The sequence below is a fragment of the Tamandua tetradactyla genome, chromosome Y (assembly GCF_023851605.1).
Source record: "Tamandua tetradactyla isolate mTamTet1 chromosome Y, mTamTet1.pri, whole genome shotgun sequence".
In the NCBI taxonomy this organism is placed as follows: domain Eukaryota; kingdom Metazoa; phylum Chordata; class Mammalia; order Pilosa; family Myrmecophagidae; genus Tamandua; species Tamandua tetradactyla.
The window spans coordinates 14,855,487-14,871,393 of record NC_135354.1 but is presented as its reverse complement, the minus strand read 5'-3'; the positions used below and the strand labels follow the sequence as shown (position 1 = coordinate 14,871,393).

General features: G+C 31.7%; 1 protein-coding gene across 19 annotated transcripts in view; it reads left to right on the top strand.

Moving 5' to 3' along the window:
- Positions 1–15,907, top strand: part of LOC143672566 (lysine-specific demethylase 6A-like) — a 403,500-nt gene that overhangs the window by 325,732 nt on the left and 61,861 nt on the right. For 14 of the 19 annotated variants that reach the window (XM_077147154.1, XM_077147158.1, XM_077147155.1 and 11 more), the window contains 7 exons: positions 4,797–4,868; positions 8,807–8,936; positions 10,380–10,485; positions 11,003–11,208; positions 14,708–14,772; positions 14,846–14,920; positions 15,377–15,525. In XM_077147154.1, the coding sequence (XP_077003269.1) occupies positions 4,797–4,868; positions 8,807–8,936; positions 10,380–10,485; positions 11,003–11,208; positions 14,708–14,772; positions 14,846–14,920; positions 15,377–15,525 (803 nt within the window). The remainder of the gene's footprint in view (positions 1–4,796; positions 4,869–8,806; positions 8,937–10,379; positions 10,486–11,002; positions 11,209–14,707; positions 14,773–14,845; positions 14,921–15,376; positions 15,526–15,907) is intronic. The other 5 variants (XM_077147163.1, XM_077147164.1, XM_077147170.1 and 2 more) reach the window with 1 other exon arrangement.

The following is a 15,907-nucleotide window of genomic DNA, read 5'->3' as shown; positions in this document are numbered from 1 at the left end:
TTTGTTTGTGTCCTCTTTCTTTTTTACTTTGCCTACATATGGAGATCTATTGATTTTATAGATTTTTTTAGTTATTTTGATTCTGTCATTTTTTGTTATTTTTCTTTCTCTGGTTCATTCATTTCTGTTTTAATCCTTGATATATCTCTTGTATGTTTTGGGTTTAGTTTGCTGTTCTTTCTGAAGTTCCCTCAGATGAGTTCTGAAACCCTTGATTTTTGCTCTCTCTTTTTTTGAGTATAGCCATTTAGAGCAATAAATTTCCCTCTCATAAAGACTGATGTGGTATAATTTAATAATCCCTAGAGTGTACAATGATGGTAATTAAATGTTCAAATTTGAAAAATGTTTTTGCATGAGGGAGAACAGATGAATGTCAATATTGCAGGGTGTTGAAAATAAATGGTATAGGGGGAAAAATATGACCAGTGTAAGCTGGGGTCTGTAATCAACAGTAAATGTAATAGAAACATTATGCTTAACCTAAAGGATTTGGATTATAAAAGAAAAGGAAATGTCTTCTGATAAGAATATGGTGGCAAAGCATTTCGATACACTTATACTGGATTGTATGATGTGTGAATAAAACTGTTTAAAAATAGACAGAGAGAAACAATTGCTAGAGAAAATGTGAAGAAAGAGATGTACCTATTCATTGTTGGTAGGGTAATGAGAGATCTAACCCCTTGGAGGGCAGTGTGGTTCTTCCACAGGAGGCTAGGGGTGAATTTACCATATGATCCTGAAGCCCCATTTGCTCAGTTTATAACTGTAGGAACTGAGTTGGAGGAACATGAATGGACAGTACACACTGGTATTTCTCGTGGTGTCTTCCTGATCCACAATGAACAGGCATGGCCTAAGGGTGTACTGTCTGAGGAATAGAAGGGGGAACCATGCAAGCAATGGACTATGAGGTATTTTACTAAATGAATGAACTTTAAGAGCTGTAGATTGAATGAAATGTCAGGAACTAAAAGACAAATATTATCATGCCATAATCATATGGACTAACTATAATATAAAAATTTGGTGAACTCAAGCCAAGAGCATTGAATTTCAGGTTGGGGTCTCTTGTAAAGGGTTCTAGGTTGTAAACTTTTACAGTTTTCTTACATGTATTCAGGAGACATAACTGTTACTTCTAAATTTTGACATACTGGACTATTTTAATATAACATAGTCTTTTCCAGAAACTTCAGGTGTATATGTGACACCTGAGCTTCAGAGTTAGAGCTCTAAAGCTACCAGAGTTAGCAGTACCCCATTTAGGAACTATGTAAAAGTTAAAAAAGTGATCAGACACTGAGTAGAGATATGAATGAAGCTAATCTAGACAGGACCAAGGCATTACAGAAGGCTGAGTAAAGGATGATATTGTCCATATTTTAAAATTTCAACTTATGAGTGAGGCTAAAGGGAAAGATGTTTATTTGGTGCAAAATTTATATTTTGGATAATGCATTTCTTAATTTCACTTGTATAGTCAGTTTAGTTGAACATTATAGATACATGGAACCTTGAATAGGGTGTGAGATTGTGTTAGTTTGTCCATGTTAGTGTAATGCCCTGATAAATCCCAGAGTGATTGCAACAGAAAATAAAGAAGTATTTGCAAAGTTCCCTTTGGACAATGAGGAGAAAGGTGGAAGTATTCTTCTTTCCTATTTAAAGAACTTCTGATATTCTCACAAACAATGGGAATAATCAAATCAATAGGCTTAGCCCTCAATCGTGGGGTTTGTCCCCATGAAATTTATTCCTGTGAAGGATAGTTTTTTAATTGTAAATGGAGGTTTTTTTCTTGATTATCTCTTTGTGTAGTTCATTACTAGCATATATAAACCCTACTGGGTTTTTGTTTTCTTTAAATTTTTTTTTTAATATAACAAATAGACAAACACAAACATTCTTAACATGTGATCATTCCATTCTACATATATTATCAGTAATAGTTGCATATTCATCATCATGATCATTTCTTAGAACGTGTGTATCAATTTAGAAAAAGAAATTAAAAGAAAACAAAAAAAATTTATTCCATACCCCTTACCCCTTCCTTTCATTGATCACTAGCATTTCAGTCTACTAAATTTATTTTAACATTTGTTCCCCCTATTATTTATTTTTATCCATATGTTTTACTCATCTACTGAAAAGGTAGATAAAAGGAGCAAAAGACACAAAGTTTCCACAATCACATGGTCACATTGCAAAAGCTATATCATTATACCGTCATCTTCAAGAAACATGGCTACTGGAACACAACTCTATGTTTTCAGGCAGTTCCCTCCATCTTTACCATTACACCTTAACTGAAAAGGTGATACTTATTTAATGCATAAGTATAAACTCCGGGATAATCTCTCGACTCTGTTTGGAATCTTTTTATTGACACTTTATTTTGTCTCATTTCATTCTTCCTCCTTTTGGTCGAGAAGATTTTCTCAATCCTTGATGCTGAGTCCCAGCTCATTCTAGGATTTCTGTCCCACATTGCCAGGAAGGTCCACACCCCTGGGAGTCATGTTCCATGTAGAGATGGGGTTAGTTGTGAGTTTGCTTATCGTGTTGGTGAGAGAGAGAGAGAGAGAGAGGCCACATCTGAGCAACAAAAGAGGTTCTCTTGGGGGTGACTCTTAGGCCTAATTTTAAGTAGGCTTAGTCTGTTCTTTGTGAGGTTAAGTTTCATATGAACAAACCCCAAGATTGGGGGCTCAGGTTATTGCTTTGGTTGTCCCCACTGCTTGTGAGGATATCAAGAATTCGCCACTTGAGGAAGTTGAATATTCCCCTTTCTCACCATTCCCCCAAGGGGACTTGTGAAATAATCTTTTCTTCACTGTCCAAATCACTCTTGAATTTATCGGGGCATCACTGTGGACAAAACTACAAAATCTCATGCCCTACCCAAGGTTACATGTTCTTATCGTGTTCAATTAAGCTTTCCACATAGTTTATATTAGTTAGGAACTGCACTAGTCAAAATAAATTTTGTACCAAGTAAATATTTTTCGCTTTAGTCTCACACATAAGTTAAAATTTTAAAATATTAATTACCATCTATTTTCAACACCCTGCAGCATTGACATTCCTTTGTTCTTCCTCTTGCAAAAACATTTTATATTCATACATTTAGTCACCATCATTATATACTCTGGGCATTCCTAGATTATACCATCTCAGTCTTTATCATATCTTTCCTCTAGAGAACCTCTTTTGTTGCTCAGATGTGCAACCCAATTCAACAAATATGTATATATTATCATGTAGTTGCATATTCATTATCATGATCATTTCTTGGAACATTTGCATGTGTTCAGAAAAAAGGAGTAAAATGAAAACAGAAAAAAAATTATACATATCATACCCCTAACTCCTCCCTTTCATTGATCACTACCATTTCAAACTAAATGTATTTTAACATTTGTGTAGCTACTTGTTGAAGTGTGCTCTATTCTATTTTTTGCTCTTTCTCTTTTTATGCTTAAGTTACGGTTACTGAGACTCTTCAAATCCGTGTCCTTCTCCAGACCTTCCTCTCCTAGTTTTGTTATTTGTTTTTTTTCTTTTTCACCCAGCAAACTTTCCTATACAACTTCTTGTAGGGCAGATCTGTTGTTGACAGATTCTCTCAGCCTGTGATGGCCTCAAAACATTTTAATCTCCCTCAATTTTGAAAGACAACTTGGTTGAATAAAGAATTCTTACTGTGAAAGTTTTTCTCATTCAGGGTCTTAAAATATATTATCACTTACAGAATTATAATACATAACCAACCTCTGAAATCTGCTCTGTGACTCATTGAAATTTATTGTCTTTAGTGTGTATATGTTATTTAAAGAGAAAGGAGGATTATAACACAGAAGATAGGATTTTATAAATAAATCTGACTGATGAATCAAACTTACCAAAATATTGATATTTCTCTTGGTTTCAGATGTCTTGGAGTAGCTAACAGAAAAATGAAAAATCGTGAAACTGTAACCCATACAAACTTCTATAATCTGTTCTGTACCTACTTTGATATTTATTGCTTTTTCATATATATGTTACATTTCATATTTTAAAACATTAAAAATATGTATATATATATGCACATGTGTGTGCTAGGTCACTTTTGCTACTTTCAGAACCTTCTCTGTCTCTTCCGCATTTGACATTCTGATTGGTATGTATCCGGGAGTATGTCCCTTTGGATTTATTATAATTAGGATTCATTTAGCTTCTTTGATTTGTATATTTATGTCTTTGATAAGATTTGTAAAGGTTTTCACATTATCCCTTCAACTAACCTTTTTAGTCCTTGACTTTTCTCTGCTCCATCTAGACATGGGTAATTTTTATGTTTTGCACTGTATGTTGTTCATCATTTCCCTGAAATCCTGTTCCATTTTTTTCTCTTATTTTCCATTTGTTCAGTTCTCCTGGTTCTATTTCACTTATACTATCTTCAGCCTCTTCATATCTGCTGTTGTACCTCTCTTGCATATGTGTAATATCTTTCATGTTCATGAGATTACTTTTTTCCTCTTTATTCTCTCAAATTGTTCTTTATGCTCCTTCAGTTTCTTCTTGCTGTCCTTTATGTCAATATGAACAGCTTTAACATGTAGTTCCAGATTCCATGTCCCTTCTGGTGTTTTAATTTGGTCATTTGGCTGGGCTATACCTCCTTCAATATTCACTTACTTGGTGATATTCTGTTGTTTTTTACTTATCTTGAGATTATTTTGCAAATTGGTTTCCTTGACTTATCTAAGGTTTTGAATTTGCTTTTGTACTTTATTCATCAGCAGTTACTTTCCAAACCAAGACCCACATCTCATGGAGAGGATACAGTTCTGCCTGAGGCTTCCCAACAGATGGTACTCTTAAACTACTACTTCCCTTCAACCCTACCTCTCCCAGCTGTGCAGTTAGCTAAGCAATTGAGTACAGTTTGGGGTGACTATTTTTGGCACCCTGAAGGGCTGTTGTTATGCATCCTGATGGGCAGCTTTTTTTGTGTTCAGTTGGGAGCTGTTCTTGCACCCAAAAGAGAGGCTGTCCCTTACCAGGCAGAGCAGGGCTTCTCGTTCTCTCTTGGAGACAACCTACTGTTCCCATGTTGGAGGTGTGGGTTTGAAATCTTAACTGTTTTATGTGGATTCTTAGTCATTCCACCATTCCAGACTATGTAGGATATGTGTCAAGTTGCTGAGGTCCCCCATACATTTATTTTATACAGTTCCCAGCTATTTACTAGTTGTCCTAATGGAATAGCTGAACAACACTGCTCACTTTGCTGCCAACTTGCCCCACCTAAACAACATATTAAATTTTTAAAGAACTTTCTAATTTTACGTTGAAATGTAATAATAGAAAATTATTACGTTTCTATTATATTAACTTTCCTTTAAGTAGAAAATGTAAAGATTATGTCTTGTCTAACTTTCAATCATTTTATTTCATTCAACTTTTGTATTTCAAAGTTCTAAAAAAAATGTTTGCATAGTGATACATAAATCTGTTCCTGAAACTGATAATTTTTATTTTCTTATCTTTTGCTATATGTAAAAGTTTGATTATATTTCAAGGCACTTAGATTATTTTATGAGAAGACATCATTAGTATTAAAATAGTTATTAGAATGAAGTGAAATTTTGTTCTTTTTATAGATTGTGCTTATGATGGTTTGGGGTAGAAACAGTGGAATTATGACAAGAGTTACTTGTGTAAATAGTTTCTCATGCCTCTTAATAAATTAAGGATTATAATCCTATATCCATTTTGAAGTATATGTAATCATTTAAGAGTAAAATATATCCTTGATTGTTGTTGGTTTAACTACTAGAAGAGCTTTTACTATATGATTTCATTTTTTTGAGTTGTAAGAACTAATGTCTTCAAAATATAAACTTCTGTGGCTACACTGGTTATTCCAGAAAGTGTACCTTGGTTTACTGTGAGTATAATTCCTTGCCCTCCCTCTCTGAAAAAAAAAGAAAGGAGAGGGGAAGGGAAATAGTCGATGACTAAAATGTAAGGAAAGGGAGGAAGAGAGGAAAGGATCCTGAAAAATGAAGTATTCTGAGGATTTGAAAAGAGTAGGTATAAAAGATGATATTTGTAATAGGGGGTGCCATATTTATTCAGTTGATACTGGCCTGTACTGGATAGAATTTAATTGTGAGAGAGGTAGAAAAAAGCATAGATATTTATAAGTTATTTAAGAAGCTTCGTGAGGATAAATAATTAAATTGTAGATGACTTTTTTCTGTAGAGCACCTTTTAATTTCTTTACTAAATGATGTGGATAAACTTGAAAATAAGTTTAAATAATCCATATCTGAATGGTTGGGTTTTTTTGTTTATTTGTTTGTTTTTTCATGGTCAGGCAACAGGAACTGAACCCAGGTCCCTGGCACAGCAGGCAAGAATTCTGCCACTGAGTCACTGTCGCACTGCCCTGAATATCTGTTTTTAAAAGCACTTTTATAATGACTGATTTCACTGAGAAGAAACTAAGGGTTAAGAAGATTTCAGAATAGGTTAAACTGCTCCTTTTCCATACCTGATTCTTCATCCTTCAGTTCTTTCTTACTGAATATTTGCAGTAATGCTTCATTATTTTGTCATTAATGATTTTAGATACATAGGTTCAAAAGTTAGTCCTTAGTCTATCTCTGTTGTCCACAGCTCTGCCGTTTTCTATTAAGATTAATAGTATATTTTTAGAAGAGAAAAATGTATGGTTCCCATACATTAGTGCCTTTCTCATAAATTCCTGTAGCTCCTGAATTGACCCAAATAGTTAGGTATTAAATGTTTGAACTACAAGATGCGACACTGTTTGTCTCACTAACTTTGTTCTTGAGTTCCTACTTAATTTTTAAATTGAGGATTATTTTTAAACTACCTCTTGTGTGATTCATCTTGATTGTGGTGGTCAGTAATATAAATAGAAAGTACAAGAATTACAGCACCTTACCTTTTTACAACATTTAAGTGAGTAAAAGCTTGAATTTGACTCCCTTCCTTGTGCTGCCTCTTATGTATTTCCATCATTTTAGTTTTCTATTGCATCCATTTTTTTCTATCACAGAAATGTAGACATTGCAAGGACTTTCTGTTTTCTAGCCTCATTTCTTGAATCATGGATATTTAATAGCTTAAATTTTGGTACCATAAAAATTAGCATAAAAAACCTTTTCTAGCACAATTTTAACCTTGAATTCTTTATAATATAAAATAGTGTGCATTATATATTGCGTATTGTGTCCTGATTGAAAACAGTTTTCCTGTACTCAAACTGAGGTGTATTTTGTTTAAAATACAAGTTTTAAAATATGTTGAAGTTTTGAAATATCCTTTGCTTTATGTTAGAATCTACCAACTCCTATCCTTATCAGCTTCATTCATATCTCTATTAAAAGTCTGATCCCTTTTTCAGCTTTTTTAATCAGTTGCTTTATGGAGTAGTGATGACACTCATGGATTCAGAACTCAACCACTGAGACTCCAATGTCACGTAAATAAATATCTAAAGTTTCTGGAAATTACCAGGTTATAAACAAATAGTTTAGCATTTCAGAATTTAGAAACAAAGTCTAGGTGTTTTTCATCTTTGGTAGTCATGAATGATGCTGCTGTAAACATTGGTCTGTAAATGCCATTTTGTGTTCTTGCCATCAGTTCCCCTGGATTTGGGTTTGCTGGATCATATGGCAATTCTAAACTTAGCTTCCTGAGGAACCACCAAACTACCTTGCATAGCAGCTGCATATTCTACATTCCCACCAACAGTGAATAAGCATGCCTCCTTCTCCACATCCTCTCCAGCATTTTTCATTTTCTTCTTTCTTTTTTTAATAATGGCCGATTACTGGCTGTGAGATGATATATCTCATTGTAGTTTTGATTTGTATTTCCCTAATAGCCAGTGAAGCTGAGTTTTCATACACCTTTTTGCCATTTGTACTTTGATATTTTAATGCACTGATGATTTTTGAATTTTGAAAACTGAGTGTAACTTGAATTATTTCTAAGTTTAAGAATGTATCTTGCTGGCTGCATAAGTTTGCTGAAACTTAAAGGGTAGTCTCAGATTTTTACAAAAAAAAAGAGAATTTGAGTTTGGAAATTATTTTACTATGTTTTAAGAATTTGTAATTTAGCTTACACAATACCTTTCCTTAAAGGAAAAATATAAATCTAAATCCAAATAAAAATAATAATGTGAGAATTATCTATTGTGTATAACTATATACATTCTTTTAGAAATTATTATAATTAGCTTTGTTGCTTGGCCTCTTGTTGAATGTTTGGGAGCTGCTTGAAAATCAGTTTTAAGAAGAGGGAAAAAGGTCTTTTTATATATGAGAGTTGTCTTAACGGTATTCTGGGAATAATTGCGACATAGGAGAAGAGACACACTCTTCCTTGGATGTTGTTATTGATATCCGAGATTTTTTCTGCAAATTATTGTTTAAACAGTTAGTGAAGAAAACCTAAGGATATAAGATATTGGAGAGAAAATTGGAGTTCACATTCTTTTTCAAGTGAGAAAATAAATTGGCAAATTATGAGCAAAGAGTCATGTGATTTGTAGGTAATATTTTGTTTGTTTTTCTTAAATGATAGAAGGAATCGAATTGGCTGTTTTTCTTAAAGACAAAACTTAATGAATCTGTATCTCTTAGAATTATTTGTATTGTTTGCAAATGCTCTATGATTGAAATAAGATTTAATTTAGGTATTTTTCTCCCTCTCGGTTTTCAAAATAAATGTACAGCTCATTTATTTTTCCCAATTTTTTTTAAAGGACTCAAGGTAAAAATGGCTTGTCTAGCAGCAACATTTTGTTGGATAAATGTCCGCCTCCAAGGCCACCATCTTCACCATACCCACCTTTGCCAAAGGACAAGTTGAATCCACCCACACCTAGTATTTATGTGAGTCTCAGTGGATTAGTTGTAAATGAAGTCAGTGTCTGAACTTACCTGTCTTTAGAAGATACAGATATGCATAGATAATGTATGTATGTATTTAAAGCATTGCAGATGCATTGACACATCTTAAAAATTTGGGGGAAAATATGTTGTATTCCTAAGGATCATAATCAATAATGCTCAGACTAATTGTAAAGTTTATTGTAACAGAGCAGTTGTTTTTTTTCTTTTTATTTTCCTTTAATTATTTGTATATTTACTGTATGGTAACTTCTGCATTACAAAGAAAATCTGACTTGAATAGTTGCAACACAGACCATATAGTCCATCCAGCCAGACATATTTACTATCTGGCCATTTATAGAAAATATTTTCTGACATCTGATGTTTTCAGCTATATTTTTGGAATAACATTTATAAAATATGGAGTGTAATTATATGAGAATACTGAAAGATGTTTTTTATTTTGAAATAGTTCTAAATCTACATCTGCATAGATCTAACTTACTTTGAAATAAATGGTTTTGAAGATAAACATGGTCATGACTATATGTTATTTTAAAAAGTTTAAAATATAACTGCTGTCAAAATTTAATTTCAAAGAAAGTGGTATTTTTACTTTTCAGAAATTTAGACATTTAATGTAGAAAGTTACTTGGAATTCCTGCATAAATTCTAATTAAAAAATGAATATAGTGTACTTAAATCCTGCTTCTTAACAGGTTTTTCACCAGTTATATATTACCATTTTCCAAAAGTAAATCTACTGATATATCTTACTGTGACTAGAAAGTTCTAAGATCAAGAATAAATTAACCTTTCAAACTGAAGTTTGAGGAAACAAATGCAAAATTATGTTTATCTTCTATAGATCTTATCCCCTTTTTTTTTTGCAATGGACTTTAAAGCATTTTGAATGCTTGAAGATTCAAAAATTTAAATTTTACATTTCTCATATGTGTCTTTCAGAATGTGATGGAAATACAGTTAACGAACTCTGAAAATATTTTTGAACTGCTAAAGAATTTACGTATTTTATGAATAGTTGTATGATATGAAATGTGATCATTTCAAAATAAATTCCATTTAAAATATATTTCCTTACTAGGGTAATTTTTATGGCTTTAAAATTTAATTACAGAAGTCATAATTACAAAAGTTATGTCTCGAATATAGAGATAATGATAAAATATCACAGTGTAACAAGAAAATTATTTTGAATAATAAATTTTAAAAGATAAAATTAAGTTTATCACATTGCTGTTTTACAGATTACTATTTTATATGGTACTATATAAGCATATAACATCTGTTCTATGCGTATCAAGGTTTAGATGAAATATAGAGTATAAAATGCCAGATATATGAGAAATTGAATATGAATTTGCAGTTTAACATTTAAATAGTCATTGTTCTGAGAGCTAACAAAATATTTAAATTTTGCAGTTGGAAAATAAACGGGATGCTTTCTTTCCTCCATTACATCAATTTTGTACAAATCCAAACAACCCTGTTACAGTAATCCGTGGTCTTGCTGGAGCTCTTAAGTTAGGTAAGCTTTTAAAAAGTGAAAAAAGTTTGTAATTTGTTCATCATCTTTTAACTTCTAAAACACTGGCAGAAATATGTTGTGCTTTTTTCCCCAGGTTCTTTGAGTTTTTATTTTGATGATGTCTCTTCATATTCCTCTTTTCTTTTATATATATTCTATTTGTAACACCTAATATAAATAGATGAAACTAATATTTTGATGATATTGTGGTGGAATTTTAAATTTGGTATAAATTATGGAAAATGCAGGTTTTGACCAGGTAATAGAAGTTTTCAACAGTAGATGAAATTAGATCCTACTTCCAATTGCCACAATTCTTTTGCTATATTGAGATTTTTATGGGTAGATCTAAGGTTTTAAGGAATTACTGGTTAAATCTGGCATCACATGAAATCTTTGAAGGAAATGTTTGGAGTTCCATGAATTTTTTTTTTCCTCAATTACGAATAGTACTTCTGAAATAGTCACTGTATCAAATTCAATTTTGGTTACTAACAAAGCTTATTTATTTACGAAGACCTTGGACTTTTCTCTACCAAAACTTTGGTAGAAGCTAACAATGAACATATGGTAGAAGTGAGGACACAATTGTTGCAACCAGCAGATGAAAACTGGGACCCCACTGGAACAAAGAAAAGCTGGCATTGTGAAAGTAATAGATCTCATACTACAATTGCTAAATATGCACAATACCAGGCGGCCTCATTCCAGGAATCTTTGAGAGTAAGTATTCTTTTTTTGGAGATTATTATTACTGGAGTTTTAAAAATAGCACAATACTATTGTAACATAACATCTGTTTTATGCATATAATTATATAAAAAACTTGTAACTTGCAAACTTAAGACTTAAGCAAACTTATAACTTGATAAATACACATCATTATATAGAAATAAAATTAGTTTTGACAAGCTCTCTCCTTCATTTGCTAATAAACATTTCTATTTACTCAGGTAAACCAAGTCTACTTAATAGTTTCAGAATATTACTAATAAGTATGTAGAGAATTATCTGCATGTCTCTTATGTTTAGTCAGCCACTGCAGTCATGTTTCCATTGTTTTTAATCTCAAACATACTTCACAAACAGCATTACTATTCTTCTAATCAGTCTTAAGTCTCTGATCCCAAAATGTGGGGGAAACAGAAATTTTACAGAAATGTCTCAAAACTTTTGGAAAGTAAAAATTAACAACAACAACAAAAATAAACAAAGAGTTGTTGTTAAAAGGCTCAAGAGACTGTAAACCAAAATTCCCTAGCACTTGTTAAAATAATTTTGTGAATTATTTTACAAGACGCATAAAATATCAGTAGCAATGATTGTGTTAAATATATTCCTCAGATATTTGTTTGAATAACATTTGTTTTTTATGTCCCTTTTAATTTAAACTATGAATTAGAACTTCAGTGTAATATTAGAGATTAAAATGCAAAAAGTTCTTTTTGTTATGCTGCTCCTATTTTTTAAAAACCCATAAAAATTTTATGCCTGATATTACTGACGCTGTAAATTTGTGTTCTGTTCTCACTTATCTCTGGAAAATGTTTAAAATTCCTTCAGTTCACATTTTTAATCAAATAGAAATAATTAAAATAAGTACTGTATTCTTTTCTGACTGATTCTTCATATGTCTTAAAAATTCATAATAAAACCTATTCTATAATTTTCATATTTCAGAAAATAGCATTTGTTATTTTCATGAAAATAAATTCGTGTTATTTTAAAATATTCCATTGTTTTATATTAATTGTTCAGACTTTTGAGATGCTGCAACTGTATGTTATGTATGGTCAGAAAAGAAAAATAAGCAGCTATCATAGGTTAAGATAAACTGTGCTTTGCACTGTTTTAGGAACTGTCTGAATAACAAAAGAGATTACTTATATTTGAAGTGAATAACATTAAATAGGAAAATCTGACATACTTAGGAAGTTCACATTTTGCTGTTAAAATTGTTAGTGAGAATGGTGAAATTGGAACTCGGAAAAACGTTAAGAGCTAATGTATCTGTGACAATAGACTGTTCAGTAAGTTTGTGTGGAAAAGCACTTTTTTTTCTCTTTATAGGAACTTTGTTGAGATATAATTTACATATTATTAAATTCTCCACAGTATATTACAGTAGAATATTTGGTTGTGCAGGCGTCACCACCACAATTCATTTTAGAACATTTTCATTTTCTGGAAAGGAAACTACCTCTCTCCCTGTTCCTTCTTCCTTCTAACCTCAGACAACTACTTTTGTTGTCTGCTTTTTGTCTCTTTGGTTTACCTTTTTAGATAGGTTACATAAATGGAATCGTCCAATATATGGTCTTAATGGCTGCCATCTTCCACTTTGCTGACTAGTATAATTTTTTCTAGGTCCATCCATCTTTTAGCAAGTAATAGTACTTCATTTATTTTATTGCTAATAGGAATAATACCATATTTTGTCCGTTTAGCAAGTCAAAGAGCTTTGGATTATTTCTGCTCTTGATATTACATACAATACTGCTATGAACATTCATAAATAAGTATTTTTGTAGATATATATTCTCATTTCACTTAGATATATATGTAGAATGGAATTCCTGGGTCATAGTATAGTAACTATGTTGAACATTTTGAAGGGGTATCAGACCATTTTCCAGCATGGATGTACATTTTATATTTCCAGCATCTATGTAGGAGGTTTCCATTTCCTCCATATCTCAGTCTTCTGGTTTTTATCTTAGTCATCCTAATAGGTTTGAAGTGGTATCTAAATGTGGTTTCATTTGTATTACTCCCTTGAGTCATGATATAGAAGATTTTATAGAGTGCTTATCATAAGACCTTTTGTTTATCTTCTTTGGAGAAATTTTTATTCAAAGGCCTAGTACATTGCTTAATTACCTCTTTAGTACTGAATTCTTAGGGTTTTAGATACAAGTTCCTTTTCATATACAGTTAATTGGATATATTTGCTCCAGCTCTGTGGCTGTCTTTTCTCTTTCTTGCTTATGTCTTTTAAAGCACAAAGTTTTTAATTTTGATGAACTTCAAATTCTGATTTTATTTTCTGTTACGTCTGTGTCAGGAGATAACTGAAATACCTTGCCTAACTAAGATCATAAAAAATTACTCTGTCATTTTCTTCTAAGAGTTTTTATAGTTTTAGCCATTATATTTAGATGTTTTTTCCATTTTGATTTAATTTTGTCTGATGTGCATATCAGTCAGGTCCAACTTTATATTTTTCATGTGGAAATCCATTTGTCCCAGCACCACTTGTTGAAGAGACTCCTTTCCCTGTTGAATAGTTGAGCATCCTGTTAAAAGAATAACACCCATTTTATCCAGTAATTTTCTTACTGATGCTGTGTAAATGTTTTATTATTTATGTGTAATTTCATATGTAAAAATTTAATCTTGGAAGAACCTTTTCCATGTGTCCTTTCTTTTGTTTAATGTAATTCACGTAGAAAAGGCTGGGGTAGAGAAAAGCGTGACCAAGAAGAGATAATCTTAACCTTCATTCATCTTATATTCATAGGGGTTTAAGCTGTATGTTCATGCAAGTGCATCCCTTTCGCTAGTTGATAATATTGGCACACTTTGCTACTGAGTATTTATAATGCATTGGTACTTCCTAGGCTTCTCATATTGTGTTAAGGTTTTCTTAATTAACTTCTAGTATTTGCAGCATTTAAGTGCATGCATTTTTCCTTCAGAATATGTCTGGAAGAAAACAAAGATTACTTTTTTATTGGCTGATATATAGAATTAATCTTCATTTTAGCAGTTTTCATTTACTAATGGCATAATCTTTTTTTCCTTAATAGAACTGTCTTCACTCTTGGCACACATTTTGTTTTATTCTTCATGTCTTCCTCAAATTAACTGTACATCATTTTAAATAAAAATTCTTCTGTCATTTAGAAAGTTTCTTGAAAGTAAGCGTTCACTATTTTTTCTTAAATTACTTTTATGTTTTTCTTATAAATTATCCTAATTCCTGAGGTTTATAATTAATTTTGTGGCTATTGGAAGAGGTTGAGTGTTTTGCTGTTAGGCTTTGAGTCTTCTTGGATCTTCTTTACTGTGACCGTTAATATATTTTTATGTGAGATGTGCCTAAGAAAACTTAGTTTCAAAACACAAACCATTCCACTCATGTAGCAATTAGCAACTTTTTCAGTTGTATTAAGGGAATGTGATAAAATTCTAAGCAGAAATATTTTTGCTTGAACTGTAGGAAGAAAATGAGAAAAGAATTCACCATAGAGACTATTCAGATAGTGAATCCACATCTTCAGATAAGTAAGTAACTTTTGGTGTCCACTAATTATTTTTGCCCAGAAAGCATGAATTCAATATTCTCTCTTTTTAAAAGTTCTGGAAGGAGGAAGAAAGGACCTTTTAAAACCATAAAGTTTGGGACCAATATTGACCTCTCAGATGACAAAAAGTAAGTAATTCCCCTGTACTGTTTCTGTGAACTGAAGCAAAGGCAATTACAGAACTGTTGTCTTTTATTCCAAGTCATTATTTGTCTGTATGTAGACATAAAAGCTTTATCTAAAAACTCTCGCAGACCAAAATTATGTTAATAAATTGTGAAATGACTTTTTCTGTCTTAAGAATATCAAAACCCTAATTATATGTTAAGTATAAAAAGTAAAGTAATTTCTTCCATTTACTAGATTATTAATTTTTATGATTGTTTTTGGACAATACTATCTGTTAGCAATTCTTGTTAGGAAAAACATTAAATGTTCTATTACTTTGCTATGACTGCAAAGGTAGAATGTTTATAGATTTTATTGTTTTTCTGATTAGAACACAAGATTTTTGAGGAGATGGCTGTATGTCACATATATTTGCACTAAGTTTTTTCACCCTTAATCTACTATTTTTATTTCAGATGGAAGTTGCAGCTACATGAGCTAACCAAACTTCCTGCTTTTGTGCGTGTCGTGTCAGCAGGAAATCTTCTAAGCCATGTTGGCCATACCATATTGGGAATGAATACAGTTCAGCTATACATGAAAGTTCCAGGGAGTCGAACACCAGGTGATTTTTGAACTAGCATACCTTGTATAACTTGAAAATTACATTTTGTCAAATATGAAACATGTAGGGAAAACCAGAGTCTTTCAAATTATAATGAAAGAAACAAAAAAAGATTATTCATGTTACAGAGATTCCTGAATATTTGTAAAAATGTCTTGTAAGTGAGCTCAGAATATTAACTTGTTTTCCCAATATGTGTTTAACCCTTTTAATATTTGAAAAACCAAAACAGAGAAATTTAATCTAGAAAAGTATGAAAGTAAATAGTGAAGTTAATGATTTTAAAAGGACTCTTTTTTTTTTTAAGTGAGGAGGTATTGTTAGAAAAATAAGGACGAGATGATTAACATACATGTACATAAATATATTGGTCTCATTAAGA